The 26,959-nt window shown below is 51.8% G+C and overlaps 1 protein-coding gene and 1 long non-coding RNA gene across 3 annotated transcripts in view; one reads left to right on the top strand and one right to left on the bottom strand.

The window, feature by feature from the left end:
- MTCL2 (microtubule crosslinking factor 2) overlaps nt 1–26,959 on the bottom strand; it is a 91,637-nt gene that overhangs the window by 54,097 nt on the left and 10,581 nt on the right. For both annotated transcript variants that reach the window (XM_071079359.1, XM_071079358.1), the window contains exons 2-3: nt 13,252–13,476; nt 2,339–2,497 (exon numbers count right to left, since the gene is read on the bottom strand). In XM_071079359.1, coding sequence (XP_070935460.1) covers nt 2,339–2,497; nt 13,252–13,476 — 384 coding nt within the window. The remainder of the gene's footprint in view (nt 1–2,338; nt 2,498–13,251; nt 13,477–26,959) is intronic.
- On the top strand, nt 11,352–25,519 carry LOC139358467 (uncharacterized). Its single transcript, XR_011613377.1, has 3 exons — nt 11,352–11,466; nt 20,919–21,005; nt 25,391–25,519. It is a non-coding gene; the product is annotated as an uncharacterized lncRNA (long non-coding RNA).

Here is a 26,959-nt window from a genome sequence, read left to right as displayed (position 1 = left end):
GTAAGGTTGAAGAGTTTTCCATTACACTACACTATGTTCATCCATTCATCCGCTGATGAACATTTGGGTTGCTCCTATCTTCTGGCTATTGTGAGTTATGCTCCTCTGAACATGGATGTGTAAATATCTCTTTGAGTCTCTGCTTTCATTTCTTTTGGGGATATACCTAGAAGTGAGAATGCTGGATCATATGATTGTTCTGTTTAATTTTTGAGGAACTGCCATACTATCTTATTCTTCTTAATTTCTTCATAGTATTCCATGGTTACATAATCTTATTCATGATCCTAAACAACCTCATAGGCTGCGTACAGTTATCACCCTGTTTTATTTATTTATTTATTTATTTATTTGAGACGGAGTTTCGCTTTTGTCGCCCAGGCTGGAGTGAGTGCAATGGCGTGATCTCGGCTCACTGCAACCACCACCTCCCGGGTTCAAGAGATTCTCCTACCTCAGCCTCCCAAGTACCTGGGATTACAGGTGCCCGCCACCACGCCCAGCTAAATTTTTTTTTTTGGTATTTTTAGTAGACACAGGATTTCGCCATGTTGGCTAGGCTGGTCTCGAACTCCTGACCTCAGGTGATCCACCCACCTCAGCCTCCTAAAGTGCTGGGATTACAGGCGTGAGCCACTGTGCCTGGACCCCTTTTATCTTTTTTTTTTGAGACAGGGTCTCACTCTATCTCCCAGGCTGGAGTGCAGTGGTACAATCTCACCTCACTACAGCCTCCACCTCCTAAGTAGCTGGGACTACAGGCAGGCACCACCAAGCCTGGCTAATTTTTGCATTCTTTATAGAGACAGGGTTTTGCTATGTTGCCCAGGCTGGTCTTGAACTCTTAGGCTCAAGAGATCTGCCTACCTCAGCCTTCCAAAGTGCTGGGATTATAGGTGTGAGCCACCATGCAGGCTTTGCTTGTTTGTTTGCTTATCCTGATGTCACAGATAAAGAAACTGAGACTTAGAGAAGGGAAGTGGCTTCAGGGTTCCAGCCACATCTCTGCTAAGTACAGGCTGGGTGAACTCAGGCAAGTTGTTCCTCCCGGAGCCTCAGTTTCATCACTTGTACTGTGACCTTAAGATGCTTTCAGAAATTGTCTCCCCTTTTCACTATCAAGGGTAGCAGCAGCAAGACGGTGTGAAGAGGGTGCTCTGTGTTATGGGCCAGGCCGTGGGAGCGGGCAGCTGAATGAAGGGAGGGGGCTAGCCACCCTTAGCAGCAAACGCCTCCTCTCCCTGCACACTGAGAGGGCATTGGCACATCACACCAACACGCCCAGTGGGAAGGATGGCTGAAGGAATGTTCTGGCCTCGGGCTGTGGTATCTCAGTCCAGGGACACTGGCAGGCTCGCCCTCGGGGGAGGAAGGCAGGCAGCGCCTGCAGCGAGGAGTGTGCCCTGGAAGAATGCATGATCCTCATACCTCATCAGCAGGCAGAGAGCTAAGGCCTGGCTCTGCCTCTAGGGCCAGAAGCCACCCCAGACCATTTGGAACACAGACCCCTGGAATGGGGGGATTCCAGCCTTTAAGGGACACCTAGGTTGATGGTTTCTAGTTGGCATTCTGCAGAACCCCCTCAGCCCTGCATGACCTTGAGGTCATCCCTCCCTCTCTCAAGGGCTGTTTGCTCATCCATAAAATGGGCATGATTGCAACCTTGTTAGCATGAAAATGTTTGAGATAAACTGTCAAGCAGGGCGCATACTATATGTTGTGTATACCCAACACACAACAGGAGGAGGAGGTCTGCCGGGGGAGGAACTGGCATGAACAAAGACAGACAGGATTGTGTCTCAGGGTCACATTGAGGAAGCACCAGTACCCCAGCGACACCGGCCTGAGACCCAGCCCCCGCACTGACTTCACGCCAAATGGCAGACCTGGCAGTCTCTTGCAGCCACTCCACATGTGCGTTATTCCTGTTGGTCCTCACAATGACTCAGGGCACCACTGCCCCATTTTACAGGTAAGGAAACTGAGGCACAGAGGGCTGAGCCCCATGCCTGACATTGTTGCATGTTTTCTCAGTGAATCCTCCCACAGCGGCTGTGGTTCTTTGATGAATGACTCCCTCTCGTTACCCTGTGAGCTCCCTGAGGACAGGAACTGGGTGTATTTTGTTCACCGTAGTAACCTTAGTGTCCAGCACACAGTTTACACAGTAGGTGCTCAGGAAATGCATGTTGGAGGAATGAATGAATAAACGACCTTGCCAGGGAGGCATAAGCTGCCCATTTCCCACAAGTGGGGGCTCGCAGAGACACTGGCTTGTGGGGGCTTGCATGTGCCCGCCTGCCCTAGGCTGGCCCTGCTGGATGCACGAAGTCCTCACCTCTCTCGGTCGCTCCAGCTCTGTCTGTAGCACCTGCTTAGCCAGCTCAGTCTCGATGAGCCGCTGACGAAGTTCTTCGTTCTCCTCCTCCAGCCGCGCCCGTTTCTTCTCCACCACCTCGAGTTCCTTATGCAGCCGCATGGAGATGTCCTTAGAGACCTGTGCAGGGGTGGGAGAGAGAAGGGGTGTGAGGAGGCTGAGGAGAGTCTCCACTGCAAGTCCCATTGACCACCCGACGTTCACAGCAGGGCAACCCCAGAGACAGGCAGGTTCCTATTGCATCACTGCCACACTGCAGATGAGCAAACTGAGGCACAAAGAGACCAAGAAACTCATGAAGGAAGCAGCAGAACCAAAACCCAAACCTAGGTACCACAAGCTCCCGGTGTCTGTATCACAGCACAGCCCCAGAAAGCTGGGAAGACCCTATTCTCAGAAATGCCTTTTCATTTACCTGGGGCTTTTTTTTTTTTTTTTTTGAGATGGAGTCTTGCTCTGTCACCCAGGCTGGAGTGCAGTGGCCGGATCTCAGCTCACTGCAAGCTCCGCCTCCCGGGTTTACGCCATTCTCCTGCCTCAGCCTCCCGAGTAGCTGGGACCACAGGCGCCCGCCACCTCGCCCAGCTAGTTTTTTTTTTTTTGTATTTTTTAGTAGAGACGGGGTTTCACCGTGTTAGCCAGGATGGTCTCAATCTCCTGACCTCGTGATCTGCCCGTCTCGGCCTCCCAAAGTGCTGGGATTACAGGCTTGAGCCACCGCGCCCGGCCACTAGTTTTTTTTTTTTTTGTATTTTTTTAGTAGAGACGGGGTTTCACCATGTTAGCCAGGATGGTCTCGATCTCCTGACCTCGTGATCCGCCCGTCTCGGCCTCCCAAAGTGCTGGGATTACAGGCTTGAGCCACCGCGCCCAGCCTTTTTTTTTTTTTTGAGACAGGGTCTCACTATATCTTCCAGATTGGAGTGTAGTGGTGCAATGATGTCTCACTGCAGGCTTGAACTCCAGGGCTCAAGCAATCCTCTCACCTCAGCCTCCGGAATAGCTAGGACTACAGGTATGCATAACCACACCTGGTTAATTTTGCATTTTTTTGTAGAAACAGGGTCTCAGCCGGGCATGGTGGCTCACACCTGTAATCCCAGCACTTTGGGAGGTCGAGGCAGGTGGATCACCTGAGGTCAGGAGTTCGAGGTCAGACTGGCCAACATGGTGAAACCCCATCTCTACGAAAAATACAAAAAATTAGCCGGGCATGGTGGCAGGTGCCTGTAATCCCAGCACTTTGGGAGGCTGAAGCAGGAGAATTGCTTGAACCAGGGAGGCAGAGGCTACAGTGAGCTGAAATCATGCCACTGCACTCCAGCCTGGGCAACAAGAGTAAAACTCTGTCTCTAAATAAATAAATAAAAAGAAACGGGGTCTCACTATGTGGTCCAGGAGAATCTTGAACTTCTGGCCTCAAGGGATTCTCCTGCCTCAGCCTCCTGAGTAGCTGAGATTATAGGCATGAGCCACTGTGCCCGGCTACCTGGGCTCTTCACACTTCCAAAGCCTCTCCCAGCCACCTCTTACCCAGTCCTCACAAAAGCCTGTAGGAGGGCCAGAAGCTTTTCTTTTTTTTTTTTTTTTTTTTTTTGAGACAGAGTCTCACTCTGCCGCCCAGGCTGGAGTGCAGTGGCCGGATCTCAGCTCACTGCAAGCTCCGCCTCCCGGGTTCACGCCATTCTCCTGCCTCAGCCTCCCGAGTAGCTGGGACTACAGGCGCCCACCACCTCGCCCGGCTAGTTTTTTGTATTTTTAAAGTAGAAACGGGGTTTCACGGTGTCAGCCAGGATGGTCTCGATCTCCTGACCTCGTGATCCACCCGTCTCGGCCTCCCAAAGTGCTGGGATTACAGGCTTGAGCCACCGCGCCCAGCCCCAGAAGCTTTTCTTAAAGGGAGAAGACTGAGGAGCTGGGTACAGTAGCTCACACCTGTAATCCCAACACTTTGAGGGGCTGGACACGGTAGCTCACACCTGTAATCCCACACTTTGAGAGGCTTGAGGCAGGAGGATCGCTTGAGCCCAGGAATTCGAGATCTGCCTGGGGAACATAGCAAGACTCCATCTCTATAAAGAAACCAAAAAAGTTAGCTTGGCATGGTGGCACACACCTACAGGCCAGGCTACTCAGGAAGCCAAGATGGAAGAATCACTTGGGCCCTGGAGTTCAAGGCTGCAGTGAGCTATGATTGTGCCACTGCATTCTAGCCTGGGCAACAGAGCGAGACCCTATCTCCTAAACACAAAACAAAACAAAACAGAGAGGGGATTAAGCTGCAGTGGAAACCCAGAGCAAGATGGGCCCCAGACCACTGAATCCCATCTCTGCCAGTGGCCAGCCTGTAGTCCTGGGCAAGTCAATTTCCCTCTCTGCACCTCAGTCTCCTCAACTATAAAGTGAACACAGTAATAACAGGATCAAACTTACAAGCCTGACAGGATAATTGAACCAGCTATTGCACAAAAGCCTTGGCCTGGGCCCTGCACAGTGAGTTCTTGGTGACTGGTGCCTGCTGCTCCAAGGAGCTGAAGCCCAGAGAAGGGCATGATGGCTGGAGGTCACAGTGTGACCCTGAGACCTGTATCTAGTTGTCTGGGATGTAGAACAGGCCCGATATGACAAAGGGCGGGCAGATGTCCAAGTCATCCCTACAGAAAGACGATAGAGGAGCTGCAATCTCTGATCATGGTCCAGGACTCTGTAGCAATAGCACCCCATTCCTGGCACACACCCTCTGTTCTGTTCCCTGCTGGCTGGTTGAGGGAAGCCAGGAAAGGAGGCCTGCAGGGATGAGGATGGAAGGCTCTTCTGAGCTGGGAAATTGCAACCAGACTCCATCACTGTGTAGGCTGGGAACTACTGTTTGGTGAAGACTTACTGCATGCCAAACTCACCCATCTTCACCCCAATCCTATCCCCATTTTACAAGGAAACTGGAGCTCAGAGCAGAAGTGACTCGCTCAGTGTCATGCAAAGCCAGTGTGGGCTGAGCTGGGCTGGAAGCCCCAGGGGTTTGGCTGAGGGGCTGGTATAGCCCAGGGTCTCCCAGAAGTGCCCAGGTTTCGCTAGCAGGAACTCCATGTGGGGCAGAGAGCCCAGCGCCCCGTGCCTGCTGGTCTCGGAAATGACTGTGGTGCCTCCTCCCTGCCGGAAGGGAAGAGGGCCCTCCCTGGCTCTGTCCTCTGCCTGGGCCCAAGCCCAGCTCGGCACAGACCCCTTGGCAGTGTATGAGGCAGGCCAGGAAAAACAACGACCGAAAGGAAACCAGGCATGGCCTCTCCCTCCCTCCACTGCCACTGCCTCTTTCTGCCCCTGAGGATCTCGTAGGACAGCCAGGAGCGGGACCATGAGGCTCCTCCCACAGCCTCTCTGGGCACCAGACCTTCCTCATCCATAAGTGGGGAGAACAACCCCTCAGTATCAGAACAAGGGCTTTGCAGATGGGAAAACTAGATTCAAGCCCAGTTCTAGCATTTACTGGCTATGTGACCCAGTACAAGTTATTTAAACATGGTCCCTGGTTTGGGGCTGGTTAGGTCACCCAGTAAGCCCCTGTCCTGATCAACTCTCCATTCACTCACTCACTCCTCACTCACTCATCCTGCTTAAGCACTTGAGGCAGGAGTGGTGGGGTACAGAGATCAAGGCCGCAGACGTACTTGGCCTCATTCACATCTATGTGTCCCAGCAGTGGCACAGCGTCAGGCACACACTAAGTGCCTAATAAATGCTTGTTGGATGAACAAATAAATCCAAGGGTCCAACAAGTGAAAAGGGAGGGGAGATGAACGAGTGAATGACTGAATATACATGGGGAGTGGCACCTGCCCTCGCAGGGCTGAAGAGGCTGCCCTCAAATGCCAACTCCACCCACTGTCCGGGAGGGGCTACACTCCTGGCTGGAGGGCTCCGCTCTCAAATGAGCTCCTATCTGGGCCAGCTCCTCTCCACCTGCGGGGATGCTGCATCTTCACCATGTCCTCCACCTGGGGAGGCTACCAGTTCCCATCAAGAAGTCACAATCCATGTGGATTTCTGGATCCTCTGGGGTTCATGAACAACTCTATGAATTTTATCCCCTCCCATCCCCTCCATGATTCCCCAGTTCTCTTCTGCCCCATTCTCCGTGGAATCCCTTCCCTATTTACTCTCTTCCCCTGATGGCTGCTATATCAAAAGAAAGCACAGGCCGGGCACGGTGGCTCATGCCTATAATCCCAACACTTTGGGAGGCTGAGACGGGTGGATCACTTGAGGTCACGAGTTCAGGACCAGCCTGGCCAACATGGTAAAATCCCGTCTTTACTGTCTCTACTTAAATACAAAAATTAGCCAGGCGTGGTGGCACATGCCTGTAATCCCAGCTACTCGGAAAGCTGAGGCAGGAAAATTGCTCGAACCCAGGAGACGGAGGTTGCAGTGAGCTGAGATGCCGCCACTGCACTCCAGCCTGGGCAACAGAGCAAGACTTTGTCTCAGAGGAAAAAAAAAAAAAAAACACAACTCCAGGCAGCCAGACTAGGAGGCAGGAGCACTGTGGCCTGCCCTCGTCCCTGCTCCTCAGTGAGCCTCAGTGGTCCTGGGCCTCCTCAGCCCTCACAATTGATTTACAGAATCAGCTAGCACATTCCCTGGGAGGGCGGGTCAACACATGCTTTTCATCCCATTGGGAAGCACTTTGATTATTATCCCCATTCTGAGGCTCAGAAAGGAAAGGTCACTTCCCAAGGTCACACAGCTAGGAAGGCTGTAGAACCAAGGTTTGAAATCGAGTGGATCAACTCTAAAGTCTCACTCTCAGCCTGATCCTGCCGTACAGGCCCAATGCGTGAAAACACATTACATTAACATCAACAATAAAAGTATTAATAATAAACCCCAACAGTGGGCTTACTGTGTCAGGCACTTGAAGCGCCCCACGTGTCTGTCTCATTTGATCCTCCCAGCTACCCTCAAGGTAGGGGGGTTGAGATGCTAAGGCAGGCACGGCAGCTGCGGCTTCCGGAAACCAGGGCAAATCCCCAAAGCACAAACAAATGCACTCAGCCATGAAGTCACTGTTTACAGCACTAGGGCCTGGCTCCTGCCAAGTACAACTAGCAGCCTCCAGTCCCTGCTCCCCAGGCATCAGGCCCCTCGGCTCATAGGCCTCTGTCATCCTGATCCTCAGGGAGAGGGATAGAAGCTCTCACAAAAGAGCAGCCCCTGGCCGGGCATGGTGGCTGATGCCTGTAATTCCAATACTTTGGGAGGTTAAGTTAGGAGGACTGTTTGAGGCCAGGAGTTCAAGACCAGACTGAGCAAAACAGGGAGACTCCCATCTCTATAAAAATTTTTTAAATTAGCAGGGCATGATGGCGTGTGCCTGTAGTATCAGCCACTTGGGAGGCTGAGGCAGGAGGATCCCTTGAGAGTCCAGGAGGTCAAGGCTGCAGTGAGCTGTGATCTGCCACTGCACTGCAGCCTGGGTGACAAAGCGAGACTATGTTTCAAGAAAGAAAGAAAGAAACAAAGAAACAAGGCCGGGGGCGTGGTGGCTCATGCCTGTAATTCTGGCCCTTTGGGAGGCCGAGGCCAGCGGATCACTTGAGGTCAGGAGTTCGAGACCAGACTGGCCAACACGGTGAAACCCCGTCTCTACTAAAAAAATACAAAAATTAGCTGGGTATGGTGGCGTGCCTATAATCCCAGCTACTTGGAAGGCTGAGGCAGGAGAATTGCCTGAACCCGGGAGCTGGAAGTTGCAGTGAGTCGAGATCACGCTACTGCACTCCAGCCTGGGTAACAGAGCAAGGCTTCGTCTCAAAAAAAAGAAAAAAAGCAAGAGCATGCCCTGGCCAGGCAGCATTCTGGACTCCGTGTGGCTGAATCCTCCTACAAACCCCAGGAGGGTTGGAATGTCACCCCCACTCTACAGATGAGGAAACTGAGGCTCAAAGAAGGGAGGTAACCTGCACAGGTCACCTAGGAATTAAACCCAAAGCCAGAACATTTTCTCCAACAACATCTGTATCTGAGGAAGGGGGTGTGCTCCTGGTGCGTCCTTGGCTTCCTACAGGAGTCGTCTCCTGGTGTGTCCTTGGCTTCCTACAGGAGTCACTTTAGATAAGAATTTAGATCCCAGATTCCCTGGACCTGAACTCCTCGTACCTAGTCTCAGCTCCTGAGAGGTCCTGGGAATCTGCATTGTGAACAAGCTCTCCTGGTGATTTTTATCCATCCAGGGAGGCTGAGATCCTGGCCTACCCTTGCCCCCAGACTACTAGTCTACTACTACTACCAACCAGTCCTACTAGTCTACTACTACTGCTAGTCCTACTGATGTAAGTATACACAGTAAGTATAAGTTCTTCTGAGCAATAAGAAAACCACAACCAGACCAGGCGCGGTGGCTCACACCTGTAATCCCAGCACTTTGGGAGGCCGACGTGGGTAGATCACCTGAAGGCAGGAGTTAGAGACCAGCCTGGCCAACATAGGGAAACCTCATCTCTACTAAAAATACAAAAATTAGCTGGACATGGTGGCACATGCCTGTAAACCCAGCTACTTGGGAGGCTAAGGTAGGAGAATTGCTGGAACCCAGGAGGCAGAGGTTGCAGTGAGCCGAGATCACACCACTGCACTCCAGCTTGGGTGACAGAGTGAGACCCTGTCTCAAAAAAAAAAAAAAAAGAAAAGAAAAAAGAAAAAGAAAACCATAACCAATACATGTTTATTTCCAGACCTAGTGTTCATTACTCTGTTCACTTGACTTATTTCATCCTCACAAAAACCTCTAGAGGGAGGGACTCATTTTATCTCCATTTTCCACAGGAGGAAACAGGCTCAGAGATGTGAAGGAACCTACCCAAGGCCACACAGCAAACAAGTGGCACAGCGGCTCTCCACCCTGTGACCTCACCCTCCTCATGCTGGGCAAAGGCCCCACCGAGGTTCTGTAGGTCCTGTCAATGGTGAGGACCAGCACAGAGGGAGAGCCTGGGGGTTGAGGGGGGGCACTGAGGCCTGTGGTTTTATTCATGACCCCCCACCCCCATCCCACCAATACCCCTCTGCTCCATAAAACCACTGGAGCTCAAAAGCCCTGAAGATTCAGCTGGTCAAAAGCCACATTTAACAGAAGGGGAAAATGAGGCACCAAGCTGTAGGGGCCAGTCAGGACATGGGCCAAGGAGCGGGCAGAGCAAGTCGGAGGAGTCCCCCAAGCAAGGGGGAAGGCAACATTCTGATAACTTCCCAAAACCCCCAGAACGACCCCAGCACATGGGGCTCAGGGTGGTAACCAGAGGAGTCCATCCAGCTCAGGCCCCAGGCCGGCAGATGAGCTCAGCGCTCCAGCTGCAGGGTGGGGAGGGGAGGGAGGGAAGGGGCAAGAGGGACGCTGATTGGCTAATTCAAATCCCAACAGAAAGGGCCCCTCCTCTCCGCCCGGACTCCGAGAGCCACCCACCAGCTCCCTACACCAGCTCCCCACACCCTCCTCCCCACCGCTGCTCTGGCCCCACCCACGGAGGCACCGCAGCCCCGCAGCTCATTCCAGGTCCCAGCCTCTCCTCCGCCCCTTCCTCATCTTTCTGAAGTCTGACATTTTTTTGTGTCCCTCCCATGAATCCTCCACTATACAGGCCCAAACGCAGATTCCTCTGAGCTTCTCCAGCTATTCCCTCCCCCTCCCCACTCCTCCCTCCTGCTTTCCCTCACCACCCCCCACCCCTCCCAACCCAGTGATTGGAATCTGAATATGCCCGGGAGCTGCCCTGTCAAGTAGAAGTACGCTTTGAACTTGGAAACTAACTCATTCTTTTTTTTTCTTTTAGAGAGAGACAAGGTTTCTCTCTGTCTCCCAGTCTGGAGTACAGTGGTGCAATCATAGCTCACTGCAACCTTTAACTCCAGGACTCAAGCAATCCTCTGGCCTTGGCCTCGCAAATAGCCGGGACTATAGGCACTTACCACCACACCCTGCTAATTTTTTTTTTTTTTTTTTTTTGAGACAGAGTTTTACTCTGTCACCCAGGCTGGATTGCAATAGTGTGATCTCAGCTCACTGCAACTTCGGCCTCCCAGGTTCAAGCGATTCATCTGCCTCAGTCTCCTGAGTAGTGGGGAGTACAGACCTGTACCACCACACCCGGCTCATTTTGTATTTTTAGTGGAGCTGGGGTTTCACCATGTTGGCCAGGCTGGTCTTAAACTCCTGGCTTCAGGTGATCTATCCGCCTTGGCCTGCCAAAGTGCTGGGATTACATGTGTGAGCCACCACCCCCAGCCTCTGCTAATTTTTTTTATTTTTTGTAGAGACAGGGTCTTGCTATGTTGCCCAGCCTGATTTCCAACTATTGGCCTCTAGCGATCCTCCCACTTCAGCCTCCCAAAGCGCTGGGATTCTGGGATTACAGGCATGAGCCTCCACCTCTGGCAGAGACATATCCATTGGTTGTCTCATGTGTAGAATAGCACTACAATCCCACTGTGCACCAACAAGACCACAGGAGGTGCCAGTGGCTTCCTGGAGCAGGCACTCCTGTTTACTTCCCCTGGCCCTGCTGGCCTCTGAAATCCTGGCTCTCCCTGGTCCCTTAATGAGGGTTTTTCTTTTATATTCCACTGGAAAGGCTCTAGGGCTTGAGTTTGCCAGTGTCTTCCAACAGAAGGGACTTCTCCCCAGGTAAGTGTGTGACCGACTCCCATCCTGCCGCTCCCCTGGGTCCTCACAGGGGCCATCTTCTGCCACCTTCCTCTCTACCCCTTCCTGGCTCAGGCCCACTTCTCCCTTGGACCTTTGCTCAGAAGTCACCCCTGCAGGAAGCCTCCCTAGGACCCCATCCTAGTTCCTCCTGTCACTGGATCACACTGGGCTGAGTTCCGAGGGCAGTGGGCCGGGCCTGGGGGCCCCGGAGTTCTCACCACCAGACCAGAGCTTCCGAAGACAGGCAGGGGGACATCCCACCTGCCAACGTCCCACCCACCCTTCCCCTGCTTCCTGAAGCAGACAGCAGTGAGGCCAAGCTGGAAGCTTGGGAGGCTGATGAGCCTGGGCTCTGCCACCAACACGCTGAGCGCTCCTTGACCTTGGGCAGGTATTGCCTTTCTCTGAACCTCAGATTCCTCATAAGAAAATGGAAATAATAATAATAGCTAACATTTTTGAGTCCTTATGCTGGCATTTTACCCACATTATTTCTTTTTTTTTTTTTTTTTTTTTGGAGACAGAGTCTTACTCTGTCACCTAGGCTGGAGTGCAGTGGTGTGATATCAGCTCACTGAAACCTCCGCCTCACAGGTTCAAGTGATTCTCCTGTCTCAGCCCGAGTAGCTGGGATTACAGGCGGGAACCACCACACTCAGCTAATCTGTGTATTTTTAGTAGAGATGGGGTTTCACCATGTTGGCCAGGCTGGTCTCGAACTCCTGATCTCAGGTGATCTGCCCACCTCAGCCTCCCAAACTGCTGGGATTACAGGCATGAGCCACTGTGCCCAGCCCACATTATTTCATTTAATCTTCATAGAACCCTGTGACATAGAGATTGCTGCAAACCCATTTTACGGATGAGGACACTGAAACAGGTGACTTTGCTCAAAATAATAAAGTTCAGATATATTGGAGCCAAGATTTAAACCAGGCTTGACCAACTCTAGGCCTTCACTACTTTCTTTTTTTTTTATTTTGTTTTGTTTTTTTTGAGACCGAGTCTCACTCTGTCGCCCAGGCTGGAGTGCAGTGACATGATCTTGGCTCAGTGACACGATCTTGGCTCACTGCAAGCTCTGCCTCCCAGGTTCACGCCATTCTCCTGCCTCAGCCTCCTGAGTAGCTGGGACTACATGTGCCTGCCACCATGCCCGGCTAATTTTTTGTATTTTTAGTAGAGACGGGGTTTTGCTGTGTTAGCCAGGATGGTCTTGAGGCCTTCACTACTTTTCATTAACATAATTAAGGAACCTCTGCCTGGCACCATGGCTCATCCTTGTAATCCCAGCACTTTGGGAGGCCAAGGCAGGAGGATCACTTGAGCCCAGGAGTTTGAGACCAGCCTGGGCAACATAATGAGACCCCATCTCTACAACATATAGAAAAATTAGCCAGGTGCGGTGGTGTGTGCCTGTAGTCCCAGCTACTCAGGAGGCTGAGGTGGGGGGATCCCTCGAGCCCAGGAGGTGGAGGCTACAGTGAGCTATGATCACATCACTGCCTGATGCCTAGGCAACAGAGCAAGACCTTGTCTCTAAAAAAACAAACAAGGAAAAGAAACCTCCATGGAACTGTGCAGGGACAAATTGGAGCCTAACACCAGGTGTGTGGTTGATAATAAATAGTAGCTTCTCAGCCGGGCGCGGTGGCTCATGCCTGTAATCCCAGCACTTTGGGAGGCCAAGGCGGGTGGATCACCTGAGGTCAGGAGTTGGAGACCAGGCTGGCCAACATGGTGAAACCCTGTCTCTACCTAAAAATACAAAAATTAGCTGGGTGTGGTGGCCGGCGCCTGTAATCCTAGCTACTCGGGAGGCTGAGGCAAGAGAATCGCTTGAACCCGGGAGGCGGAAGTTGCAGTGAGCCAAGATCGCACCATTGCATTCCAGCCAGGGCAACAAGAGAGAAACTCTGTCTCAAAAAAAAAAAAAAAAAAAAAAAACAGTAGCTGCTGGTAGTAGGAAGGATTCATATTATAATATCATTTTGGGGCACCCTTGATAGAAGCCCTGTGGATTCACCAGGAATTCCTACTTAGATGAGGAAACTGAGGCCCAGAGAGGTAGTAGAACTTGGCCACGGACACACGGAAGTGACATGCAAGGCCAACCTGGGCCTCACTTAGACTTGTGGTCTCATCCAGCAACAAGGGCACCTGGGCCCAGGCTGACCTTGACATCCTGCTCCAGACCACGGATAAGCTCGCCGTCCACCTGGCCAGTCTGGGCGGCACGGAGACTGCGGCGCTCGGCTTTGCGCAGCCGGTATTGCAGGATGCGGCAGGTCTTGCTGGCCTGGTCCAGCTGCTGTCGCAGCTCCTGCAGCTGATACACGTCCTCCTCCATATAGACGTCTCGCATCTCCAGCATCTCGGCCCGCAGCTCCTCAATCTCGTCCTGTGGAGGGAAGGAAGGGTCAGGTTACTGGGCCCACAGTAGCAGCTAGGAGGCCTGAGTGCTGACCACACCCAGTGCTGAACGAAGCACAGTGGGGGACCTGGATGTGGCAGGCTGAATGACAGACCTCCAAAGATGTCCATGTCCACATTCCCAGAATCTGTGAATGTTACCTTACGTGGCAAAAGGGACTTTGCAAATATGAGTAAATTAAGGATCCCAAGACAGGGAAACAGAAGCAGAGGCTGGAGTGAGATGCTTTGATGCTGGAGGAAGGGGCTGTGATGATGGAGGGAGGGGGTGCCTCTAGAAGGCAAGGAAAAGGATTTTGCCCTGGGGTCTTCCCAAAAAATGCAGTCCTGCCCAAACCTTGACACCTCCAGGATCAGAGGATGATAATCCGGTGTTCTTTTTTTTTTGAGACAGTCTCACTCTGTTGCCCAGGCTGGAGTGTAATAGCGCGATCTCAGCTCACTGCAACCTCCTCCTCCCTACTTCAAGCGATTCTCCCTGCCTCAGACTCCCAAGTAGTTAGGATTACAAGTGCCCACCACCACACCCAGCTGATTTTTTATATTTTTAGTGGAGATGGGGTTTCGCCATGTTGGCCAGGCTGGTCTTGAACTCCTGACCTCAAGCGATCTGCCTGCCTTGGCCTCCCAAAGTGCTGGGATTCATTACAGGTGTGAGCCACCACACCCAGCCTGGTGGTCTTTTAAGCCACTAAATTTGTAGTGATTTGTTACAGAAGCAACAGGAACACACTGGGGAAGCAGGAGATGCCATTTAAGAAACACGGATGAAGCCGGGCACGGTGGCTCATGCCTGTAATCCCAGCACTTTGGGAGGCCGAGGCAGGCAGATCACAGATCGTGAGGTCAGGAGATCGAGACCATCCTGACTAACACGATGAAACCCCGTCTCTACTAAAAATACAAAAAAATTGCCGGGCCTGGTGGTGGGCGCCTGTAGTCCCAGCTACTCAGGAGGCTAAAGCAGGAGAATGGCATGAATGCAGGAGGCGGAGCTTGCAGTGAGCCGAGATCGCGCCACTGCACCCCAGCCTGGGCGACAGAGCAAGACTCCATCTCAAAAAAAAAAAAGAAATATGGATGAGCATCAACTATGTAAGTACTAGGCCCTGTGCTAAGTGCAGGGGCAGGGAGGGACAGTGGGTCCAACCCCTTCTACATATTCTGTATGGAGCCCCAAGTTTCACCAGGAAGATACACAGTAAACCAGCAAATAATAATAATAACAAAAAACACCTGGCTGGGCTCAGTGGCTCACACCTGTAATCTCACCACTTTGGGAGGCCAAGGCAGGTGGATCATTTGAGGTCAGGAGTTTGAGACCAGCCCGGCCAACATGGTGAAACCCTGTCTCTACTAAAAACACCAAAAAAAAAAAAAAAAAGAGCCAAGCATGGTGGTGCGTGCCTGTAATCCTAGTTACTCGGGAGGTTGAGGCATGAGAATCACTTGAACCCAGGAGGCAGAGGTTGCAGTGAGCTGAGATTATACCATTGCACTCCAGCCTGGGAGACAGAGTGAGACCCTATCTCCAAGAAAGAAATAAAAATAAAAAAACCTCAGATGCTGTTAAGTGCTATAAAGACAAAACCAAAACGAAACCAAACAACGTGAGTTATATGACAGAGTGATGTGGAGGGTGCTATGTTAGGGGACATGATCAGGGAGGCCATCTCTACAAAAGAGACATTTGAGCTGAGACAAGAAGGAAGAGCCAGAAAAGCTAGGGGGAGAGGTTATTCCAGGCAGAGGGAACAGTGCGTGCCAAGGCTCAGAGGCAGGAAAGATACAGCAAGGTACAGCAAGGCGTATGTGTCAAGGTACAGCAAGGAGGGCAGGGCAGCTACTGGGTTAATTTCAGGCTGAGGAAACTGACAGGAGTCAACCACCTGGGGCTTTGAAGGGCAAAATAGAATCTGGGTTTGGGGTTTGCTTGTTTTGAGAGGGGGTCTCACTCTGTCACCCAGGCTGGAGTGCAGTGACAAAATCTCAGCTCACTGCAACCTCTGCCTCCCAGGCTCAAGCCACCCTCCCACCTCAGTCGCTCAAGCCACCCTCCCACCTTAGTCTCCCAAGTAGTTGGGACCAAAGGCACACAACCCCACATCCCGCGTGTGTGTGTGTGTGTGTGTAGTTGGGACCAAAGGCACACAACCCCACATCCCGCGTGTGTGTGTGTGTGTGTGTGTGTGTGTGTGTAGACAGGGTTTTGCCATGTTGCCCAGGCTGGTCATGAATTCCTGAGCTCAAGCAATCTGCCCAGCTGGGATTACAGGCATGAGCCACCATGCCTGGCCTGGGTTTGCATTTTAAGCAGAGAGGGTAACAGTATGACCTCACTTCCTCAAGGCAGCTTCTGCTACCGCTGTCATCAGCTTCCAGCTGTTCCTCACTTCTCCTTTATAATCATTATTAGCAAATCTGCAATTCTATGTTTAATAGTTTGTCTTCCAGCCAAACCATGAGTGCCTGGAGGCCATCCCATTTGGTCTAGCAGGCAGTAGGCTCCCAACAAATATTAACTGAATGGGTGCATGCATGTTTAGTTAGGTCAAAAACAACAAAAAGACATACCAATGTGCAACAATCATTAGATACTAAGTGTAAAGGGGGAGGGAAGTAGAATTACGCAGAAGAAATGCATAATTATTATGTCTCATACAAATGTGCAAACCCAGTCACAAATGGGAATAATACTTACCCTTAGTGTGACCGAATGATTTAAATAAGATTGTATACTAAGAAGGGAAACTGGCCAGGTGCAGTGGCTCATGCCTCTAATCCCGGCACTTTGGGAGGCCAAGGCAGTCAGATCGCCTGAGGCCAGGAATTCAAGACCAGCCTGGCCAACATGGTGAAACCCTGTCTCTACTAAAAATACAAAAATTAGCCGGGCGTGGTGGTGGGCGCCTGTAGTCCCAGCTACTCGGGAGGCTGAGGCAGGAGAATCGTTGGAACCTGGGAGGCAGAGGTGGCAGTGAGTCAAGATCATACCACTGCACTCCAGCCTGGGCAGCAGAGCCAGACTCTGTCTCAAAAAATAAAAAAAGAGAAACAGAGTCACCAGGGATGAATGAACTGCTAAAGGCATCCCTGAGGAGCCAGGGGGAAGCACCGAGGATGGCGGTGATGGAAGCAGGGGTTGGGTGGTCCAAGGGGCAAAAAGGCCTCTGCGGGTCCTGGAGAGGGCAGATCTGGAGAGCCGGATTCCTCAGCCCTCCCTACCTGCCTTTCCCCAAAGGAAACGGAAAGGAAGGGACTGGGAAGTGGGGTCTTGTATTCCTCCCTCCTCATGCTGCCACTGGGAGGAGGGAGCGTCCACTCTGCTCCCATTGGAGGGACACCTCTGGCTTCTGTCCGAGCACCCCTCACTATACCCCCGCTGGGGCTGGGAGGAAGGGGGGAACTGACCTTGCGCCTGGGAAAGGAACAAACATGGGGGTCTCTCTCTTCACTCCTGCCTGCCCAGAGGGCAAGGACAGCTCTGCTCTTCCAATGGTCAGCCTGGTAAGATGGCTCCCTGTGAGGAAGGGGGTATGGCTGGGGTTGCCTCCGCCCCCTGAGGCTGGATGGATTTAATTCAGGGTCGGGGTTAGGGAGCCCTACCCTCCAGGCTAGTTCTCAGAAGCTTGGGAGGTTTTCCTGCCCATCGGTTTGACTCCTGGGGCTGCAGAGCAACAGTCACTCGGCCAGGCCCCCCCCCACCCCATCCTCACAGACACACAGACTCACCACCCCACCAGCACACCATGTGGACAGAACAAGTGGAAAGGAGGAAGTGGAACAGTAAATGATCACACCAGTTAAAAAATGAGGAAGTGAAGGATCCACGCGCTGTTTCAGTCAGCTGATGAAGGAAGCATGAAGGAAAGAGAACTCAGGAAGTGCAAGCCAGTCGGCTAAATCCAGACTAGGCCAGCCTCCAGATGGATCTGTGTTCAAATCCTAGCCATGCCGATCATCAGCACCCCACTTATTCTCTCTAGAAAGTTAAAATGACAGGATATGGTGATGGAAAGAATAGGAGGGTCTAAGTGGACCTCAAGCTCAGGCTGAACCAAGGGGAAATGCACACAACCCTATGATGCTGGGCTACATTAACAGATGCACGACATTCAGATCATGGGAGGTGACGTCTCTCACATAAGATGACACCCACAGCGCTAGAGTCATTTTTGGAATCACTTTTTTACCTTTTAAATAACTGATTTTCTTATTTATAAAACAGGGCAGGCCGGAGGCGATGGCTCACGCCTGTAATCCCAACACTTTGGGATGCCAAGACCGGCAGATCATGAGGTCAGAAGTTTGAGACCAGCCTGGCCAACATGGTGAAACCCCATCTCTACTAAAAATACAAAAATTATCCGGTTGTGGTGGTGCACACCTGTAATCCTAGCTACTCAGGAGGCTGAGGCAGGAGAACTGCTTGAACCCGGGAGGCGGAGGTTGCAGTGAGCCGAGATCATGCAACTGCACTCCAGCCTGAGCAACAGAGCGAGACTCTGTCTTGGAAAAAAAGCAAAGTAAAATAAAATAAAATAAAGCATTGGCAGGGCACAATGGCTCACCCCTGTAACCCCAGCACTCTGAGAAGCTGAGGCAGGAGGATCACTTGAGCCCAGGAGTTCAAGATCAGCCTGGGTAACATAGTGAGACCTCATCTCTACAAAAAATAACAACAACAACAACAATAGTAATATATTACATCCAAACAGGCCGTGACTTTAAAAATGGCTATCATTGGCCAGGTGCAGTGGCTCATGCCTGTAATCCCAGCACTTTGGGAGGCTGAGGCGAATGGATTACCTGGCCTGGAAGTACACCTGTGGCCCCAGCTACTTGGGAGGCTGGGGTGGGAGGATTGTTTGAGCCCAGGAGGTTGGGGTTACGCTGAACTATGATTGTACCACTGCACTCCAGCCTGGGCAACAGAGCAAGAACCTGTCTCTAAAAAAACAAAAAAAGTAAAACATGATCATAGAGACAGTTGTGAAAATAGAGAAAACAGGCCAAGTGCAGTGGCTCACACCTGTAATCCCAGCACTTTGGGGAGGCCAAGGTGGGTGGACCATTTGAGGTCAGGAGTTTGAGACCAGCCTGGGCATCTTGGTGAAACCCTGTCTCTACTAAAAATACAAAATTAGCCAGGTGTGGTGGCAGGTGCCTGTAATCCCAGCTACTGAGGCAGGAGAATTGCTTGAACCCAGGACACAGAGGTTGCAGTGAGCTGAGATCATACCACTGTACTCCACTCTAGGCGACAGAGCGAGATTCTGTCTCAGAAAAAAAAAAGAAAAAGAAAAGAGAAAGAAAATATAATCCGTGCATAATTCCAATACCTGAATCACAGTGGCTCTCAAAGTACAGTTCCTGGACCAGTAGCATCAGCATCACTGGTGAATTTGTGAGAAATTCTCATGTCCCAACCCAGACTTGCTGAATCAGAAACTCCTAGGGTGAGCCCCCCAAGGGATTCTGATGAAGGGCATTTCCTTCTAGCCTTTTTCCCCCTCTGCTAAAAGGGCAAGAGTCAGATCTCTGAGGACAAGTCCCCAAGCCAGGGCCTGAAACAGAGCAGGATCTCAGTAAGCATCCTTTGAATAAGTGAATGAATGAATGATAGTTCTCACATGAGCAGCTGTCTCCCCAGGGCCTGCCCTTCACCACAGTCAATTTGTGACAGCGCAAGATGTTGCATTCACACCAGTTCCATCTCTCCAGGGGGGCCTAGGCCTCTCGGGGGGGCTAGTCCCAGCTGCAGGCAGAATGCCCGTCAGCCCCTGCTGGCACGGCCCCACGTGAGAGGGTGAGCTGACAAAGACAGGCTTGTGGCCCCAGGCTGGGTCTGCAGGGACGTGGGCGGGAGAGGCTGGCGAATGCAGGACTTAGGCAGGGGCGCTGAGCTTTCGGGGCCCCAGGTGGGGCTAGGAGAGAGGCTGCTGGAGCTTGGGGAGGGGACCCAGAGGGTGGGCCCTTGTTCTGCTCCAGAGGTTCACAGTCCTCAGGGAGCATAAGAATGCTCTGGGGCTCTGCGGTCACGCAGTCTGGGCCCCCATCCCAGGAGAGCTCTCCAGTGACAGATCCAACTGAAAGAGCTGGGGGTGAGAGGCCCTGGGAGGTGGGGGTGAGGAGCACAGGCTTCCCAGCTCCTTCACAGACAGCTCAGTGGTTCTGAAGAGCCTCTCCCAGCTCCCAGACCCCCTAACTGTGTGGAAATGGGGAGGGAGAGGCCCAGCTCCACTGGACTCAGTAGGCCTTGTGGCTATAGAACAAGGTTGTAGACATGGTGAAACCTTGTCTCTACTAAAAATACAAAACTTAGCCAGGTGGGGTGGCTCACGCCTGTAATCCCAGCTGTTTGGGAGGCTGAGGCAAGAGAATTGCTTGAACCTGGGAGGCAGAGGTTGCAGTGAGCCGAGATCACGCCATTGCACTCCGGCCTGGGCAACAGAGCGAGACTGTCTCAAAAAAAAAAAAATCCCCTCAACACCACCCGGGAAACCCCAAGCCTCATCCTCTGCCAGACAACAAAAGGACACAGTGCCTGGCAGTGCCCACCTCAGAGCCCTGGGACCCCTGACCCTCAGCCCCACCACGCCTGGCCACCTCCTTCAAGTTGACCTCTTCACCTTAAAGGCTACTCTTGAAGCTAACCCAGACTTTTTAGCTGGAATAGAAACGGGGAATAGGAGCATGGAGGAGGATGGGAGACCAGGGCACCCACACTGCTGCCAGGATAGGCAGTGCTTCCCTTTCTAGAGAATGCTTTTTTGCTCTGATTACACAGTTAATAGCTGTTTTTGGAGAAATCTGAAGAAGGTAGACGGCTTTCTATCTCTTCTACCAGTTCTCACCAGCTTCTGCTTCAGGTCCAAGTCCCCTTACTGGGCCCTGAGCCAGCCCCTGGTCTCCTCCCTACTCCTGCCTTACCCCGGCCCTCCAGCATCCAAATAGGCTGTGACTTTAAAAATGGCTACCACTGGCTGGGCACGGCAGCTCATGCCTGTAATCCCAGCAATTTGGGAGGCCGAGGTGGATGGATTACCTGAGTTCAGGAGTTCGAGACTAGCCTGACCAACATGGTGAAACCCCATCTCTACAAAAAAACACAAAAAAATTAGCCAGGTGTGGTGGCGGGTGCCTGTAATCCCAGCTACTCGGGAGACTGAGGCAGGAGAATCGCTTGAACCCCAGAGGCAGAGGTTGCAGTGAGCTGAGATCGCACCACTACACTTGAGCCTGGGCGACAGAGACAGACTGTTTCAACAAACGAAACATGGCTACCACCTATTAGGAGGCTCACTAATTACCAGGCCCCAGCACAGGCAGTACGTGCATTATCGGTTGACAGTTTAATCCTCTTACCAACCCTGTGAGGTAGGTGCTGAAAATGTTCCTATTTTGCAGATGAGAAGACGAGGCTCAGAAGCTTCGCAGAGCTGCTTGAGCAAGGGACCAGCGGTGCTGGATTCCATACCAGCCACGTGGCCCTGGGTCAGTGCGTCATAACTGTGCTCTTCCAGACTGTTCAGCTATTCCCTCTGATAGAACGGCCTTTGCCAGGCTGACTCCCGACTATCTCATCCTTCCAGAACATTTCCTCCCCGCAATCTGATTCAAACCCTACACTCTGAAATCTATGGTCCGTTGTGCTGGTAGTTTTAGGTTGTATTTGTCTGTTTTCATGTCAGTCTTCCCCAAGAGCTAGGGAGAAGGGCTGGGGCTGGTTTGTGTCTAGTCCCCAGCATCACCCAGGGCAGGCCGTGGTACAGAGCAGGTACCGTCACTGTCTATGGGTAGATGTAGGAATTAAAGAATGAGTATGGGGCCAGGCGCGGTGGCTCACGCGTGTAATTGCAACACTTTGGGGGGCCAAAGAGGGAGGATCCCTTGAGCTCAGGAGTTCAAGACCAGCCTGGACAACATCGCGAGACCCCATCTCTACAAAAAAATTTAAAAATTAGCCAGGCATGGTGGTGCGCACCTGTAGCCTCAGATACTCAGGAGCCTGCAACAGGAGGATCACTTGAGTTTGGGAGGTTGAGGCTGCAATAAGTAAGGATTGCGCCACTACACTCCAGCCTAAGTGACACAGAGTCTGACCCCCCCCCAAAAAAAAAATTGAATATAGCTTCTGTCCTGCCCAGTCCACAACTCCAGGTCAGCTGCAAAGAGTTAGGAAGACAGAAGTTCAAGACCAGCCTTGGCAACGCAGTGAGTCTCCGTCTCTACAAAAAAATAAAAAATTTTAAAAATGTAGCTGGGCATGTGCCTGTAATCCCTAGGACTCAGGAGGCTGAGGCAGGAGGATCACTTGAGCCCAGGAGTTCCAGGCTGCTGTGAGCCATGACTGCACCACTGCACTCCAGGCTGGGTGACAGAGTGAGACCCCTGTCTCTAAAAATAAAAGAGGGAGAGCCTGGGCAGATCAGAACTAGTCTCAGATCTCTATGCCACCCAAGGAGGGTAGGCAGGGTCTGTCTGCACAGGGAACCTCCTGCTCACCTACCCACTCCCTGCCCACAAAGTGCATCTCTGTCCACCCCCTGCCAAACCATGAACTCAGCCTGCAGGAAGCAGCCTCTCAGAGGCAAACCTGCTCCCCTCGATGGACTGATTCCCAAGAATCCTGGGAGAATTGTCCAGGAAGAGCCTCTTGGTCCCGGCTGGGCCAGATGGCCAAACATGAGCTCACACTACTGCTAATAATAGCAAGATCTTGCACAGCAGCAGAGGGCTTCACCATTTACAAAGACATTCCAGCTGAATCATCCCACAGATCCTCATTGAAACCCCCCCAGTGAGGAGAGACAGGAACCATCATCCATGTTCTACAGATGAAGAACTTCAGAGAAGCACTGGGAAGGTGGGTCATGCCCAAGCACATGCAAACGGGCAGGGGGAGGGGGTGAGACCTCCAATCAGGACTCAAACTCCAACCACTGACTTCAAGATCTTTCTCTGGAACCAGAACTCAGGGAGTCCATGAACTTGGAATATCACATCTTTCTTTTGAGTGACCTCTAAGTAAAATGTAGCATTTCCTTCTATTCTGGGCCTATAAACAAACCATCATTATATAAGTAATACCTGTGACTTTGCCACTAAAAAAAAAAATCACAGATATTTTCATATCATATAACAGTTGCTGCAAAAATGTCAAAATATTATTTACATTCATCAGTAGTTTGAAATTATGCTAGTTAGATCTGTCATCAGAATTTATGAGTTAATAAGCACATATATTACTATGTTGTAATTTAAAAATACTTTAATAACTGTATTTCAATAGAGTTGGTTTCCTTTTTTTTTTTTTTTTTTTGAGTTTTGCTCTCGTTGCCCAGGCTGGGGTCCAGTGGCGCGATCTCAGCTCACCACAATCTTTGCCTCTGGAGTTCAAGCGATTCTCCTACCTCAGCCTCCTAAGTAGCTGGGATTACAAACATGCGCCACCAAGCTCAGCTAATTTTTGTATTTTTAGTAGAGACGGGGTTTTGCCATGTTATCCAGTCTGGTCTTGAACTCCTGACCTCAGGTGATCCACCCGCCTCGGCCTCCCAAAGTGCTGGGATTACAGGCGTGAGCCATCGCACCCAGCCAAAATAAGATATAACTTTAAATGTTTAAAATGAAATATAGACAGGAGAAGCAGAGCTCCGCTTTCAAATCACACTTTTTACTTATTTATTTTATTTTTTGAGACGGGGTCTCACTGTGTCACCCAGGCTGGAGCACAGTGACTTGATCACAGCTCACTGCAGCCTTGACCTCTTGGGCTAAAGTCATCCTCTTACTTCAGCCTCCTGAGCAGCTGGGACTACAGGCACACACCACCATGCCTAGCTGAATTTTGTATTTTCTGTAAAGAGGGGGTCTTGCTTTATTGCCCAGGCTGATAAATCACATATAAGTGTTCTAAGAAAGATTATTTTCTATGAGAAACCCACACAGATATAAAATGATTTCACCTTTGTACACTGAGGACAGCAGGGGGAAGTTTAGATTTGGGGCCACTGGAACCTTCGCACGTGGCTCCAGATGCAGATGCACGGCTATGATGGAATTGGCCTGCAGCAGCTGGGGAGCTGTGGGGCTGGAGATGAAAGTGACCGAACACCTGGACCCTCTGCAGAAACACAGCAAGTGGCAGCGTGTGGTCTGAATCCAGCAGCAGCTCCCAGCTGGGAGGACGGGGAGAACCAAGGGGACATGAGGTTCCTGAAGGCAGGAGCAGGTTGCCTCTTGCCAGCCACCAAGGAAGAGACTTCCAGAGCGGAAGTCCCTCAGCTACCTCCCACCCAAGAGTCAGCCCCTGGTGTCCCTGGGGAACTCTGATATGACCCCTACAGACCACATTCTAGAAACCCTAGATATGCCAAGGCTGGCTCAGGAGCGGAAGCTGCAATCTGAGCCCACCTAGCTGCCATGGGACTCTGCACTGCCTGGGCCTCCTACTCCACACCTGTTTTCCACCTCAAAAGCCACCTCCAGCAGAGCGCGGTGGCTCACACCTGTAATCCCAGCACTTTGGGAGGCCAAGACGGGCAGATAACTTGAGGTCAGGACTTTGAGACCAGCCTGGCCAACACGGTGAAATCCTGTCTCTACAAAAATACAAAAAATTAGCCGGGGGTGGTGGTGCACACCTGTAATCCCAGCTGCTCCGGAGGCTGAGGCAGGAGAATCGCTTGAACCCAGGAGGTGGAGGTTGCAGTGAGCCGAGATGGCACCACTATACTCCAGCCAGGACAACAGAATGAGACTGTATCTGACAAAAAAAAAAAAGAAAAAAGCCACCTCCACCAAGAAGCCTCCCTGACTGCCCCAGGGCAGAGCCCTTTTGTTTGAACAATTACTGAGTACCTATGGTGGGCCAGACCCATCACCAAATTATTGGATTTAATCCTTATGATGGGCACTCTGCTCCCAACTAATTTGTACAGTGAGTGATTTTTTCTAAAACCATGTTTAAAATGTGGTTAAAACTGTTTAAAATTCTTCAATGATCACCAAAACCTGGGAACCACCCAAATGTCCCTCAGCTGGTGAATGATAAACTGTGGTACGTCCACGCAATAGAATACTATTCAGCGATGAAAAGGAAAGAACTGCTGACACCTGCAACATGGAGGAAGCTCACATGCAAGAAGCTTAGGGAAGGAAGCCAGACTGAGTATGCTACACACTGTATGAATCTATTTTTGACACTCTGGAAAAGGCAAGGCTATAGAGACAGAAAACAGTGCCAGTGGTAGTCAGGGTCTGAAACCGAAAGAGGAACTGACCTCACAGGGCGAAATTTGGGGTGTGAAGGAACTGTTCTGTATCTTGGTTGTGGTGGTGGCTGCAGAACTGGATGCATTTGCCAAAATTCATTTTATTGTATATATTTGTACAACTGTATATATTGTATATATATGCCCAGTACACCTGACCTAAAACCCCAAAAAGCAAAAAGCAAAGCAAAACAAAACCTCCAGTGACTTTTTATCACACACAAAAGAAAACCCAAATCCCATCATAGGGCATACAGGCGCTGTCTGGCCTGAGTCCTGTTCACTTCTCCATCTTCATCTCCCTCGACTCCTCCTCTCACTGGCAACACAGCAGCCACTTGGGTCTTAGGCAACCAGCAACTGCCTCACCTGTCCCACCCCAAAGCCTTTGGCCTTGCAGTTTCCTCTGCCTGGATTTCCCTGCCCCCATCTCTGCACTGCTGGCTTGCCTTCTGCCTCAAGTCTCCACTGAACTGCCACCTCCTCTGAGAAGCCTTCCATGCTCCTCTAGTCCCATTATGTCCATCTTAACCCCTTGTTTCTTTCTTGGCATGTATCACAGGTTTATTTGTGATATTCATCGTTTTGTCTGTTTGCCTGCAGAATGTCAGTCTCTACCACTAGGATGTGATGTCAGGAGGACAGAGCCCAGCACAGTGCCTGGGACACACCGAACAGCTCAATAAAGAGGTGCTGAATGAATACACAGGCCCTCAGAGGGGAGAAGAATCCCCCTGTTCTACTTCCCTACAGAAAACCACTTCTAGTCCGCGCTCCTGTGTCTGAATCTAATTCCTTGATTCTGTGAAGCTAATGCCCACGGGTGCTTCGGACCCCAGTGGCAGGGCTCAAATCCCAGCCCAGCAAGACCCAGGCCACAGACCTGCCAGATTCCAAACCTTACCCAAATGTACCACCTCCTCCCCAGGTTCCAGGGGCCCAACAAGCCCTCTGACGGGCAGACCAGCCCAAAAGAATGACAGAGCTGAGCTGAGAGGCCCAGAACCCTCACTCTGCGCGGCAGCAACCACACTATAGAGGAACAGAAGCCTCCGCCTGGCCCGCCTGCTCCCACACTGCCCTGGCCACCACGGTCCCTCCCTCAGGCCGAGGCCTGGGCTGCCTCCCATCTGCCACCCTGGCTCTGGGCCACTCGTCTCCTGCCCGGGCCCAGGCCACTCACCCCAGCCCCGGAAGGGCTGCTTTGCGGAGTGGGTCGGCAGTGGCCACAGGGGCGGCATGCCAGCCCCACCCAAGAGGCCAGGGCAGCCATCTGCCATCCCTTCTGCCAGTCCCCCAGGAGTCTGTCAAGGCTCCAGATGAGATCATCGCACTTGGACCCCAAAAAAGGGTATGCAAAAAACTCCACAGAGCTCCACTTCTCAGCTCAAATGCAAACACTCTGGGCACAGCAGCAGGGGAGGAAACCCAAAGACTCCATCCCTTCATACCCAGGGACACAGAGGCCTCGAGAAGGACAGGGGACAATCCCACAGTCCCTGGAGGGGATAGCACTGAGCGGGCGGGCGGGCTCTGGGCACCTGTCTCCCATCCCAGAGCTCAATCTAGCTTAGCATCCTTGGAAAGAAGCTGGGGTCCAGTTTTTGGGGAGTTGCATCAAAGGTCCTGATGAGGCTGGGCGCGGTGGCTCACACCTATAATCCCAGCACTTTGGGAGACTGAGGCGGGTGGATCACCTGAGGTCAGGAGTTCAAGACCAGCCTGGCCAACATGGTGAAACCCCATCTCTACTAAAAAATGCAAAAATTAGCCGGGCGTGGCAGCACATACCTGTAATCCCAGCTACTTGGGAGGCTGGGGCAGGAGAATCGCTTGAACCCAGGAGACAGAGGTTGCAGTGAGCCAAGATCACACCACTGCACTCCAGCCTGGGCGACAGATAAGACTTCATCTCCAGTAAAAAAAAAAAAAAAAAAAGGTCCCAGGGAAAGAAGGCCAGTATACCCAGCCCAGCATTGCTGTGCCACACAACTTCCCCACTCCAGCCGACACGGAGACTGCTTGGCCCTGGAGACCCACCGCATCCTACTCCTCTGGTTAGGAATAACAAGGGAAGACTGGGGCCTGGACCCGCCTCTCCACTGCCAAGAAATAAGAGGAGATGCTCCCTGGGCACTCCCCCTCCCCGCCAGGCAGCGCACATTCTCTCAC

Source organism: Macaca nemestrina, chromosome 15 (genome assembly GCF_043159975.1).
Source record: "Macaca nemestrina isolate mMacNem1 chromosome 15, mMacNem.hap1, whole genome shotgun sequence".
Classification (NCBI taxonomy): domain Eukaryota; kingdom Metazoa; phylum Chordata; class Mammalia; order Primates; family Cercopithecidae; genus Macaca; species Macaca nemestrina.
The sequence above is the reverse complement of the archived record's forward strand: the minus strand, read 5'-3'. Positions and strand labels throughout refer to the sequence as shown.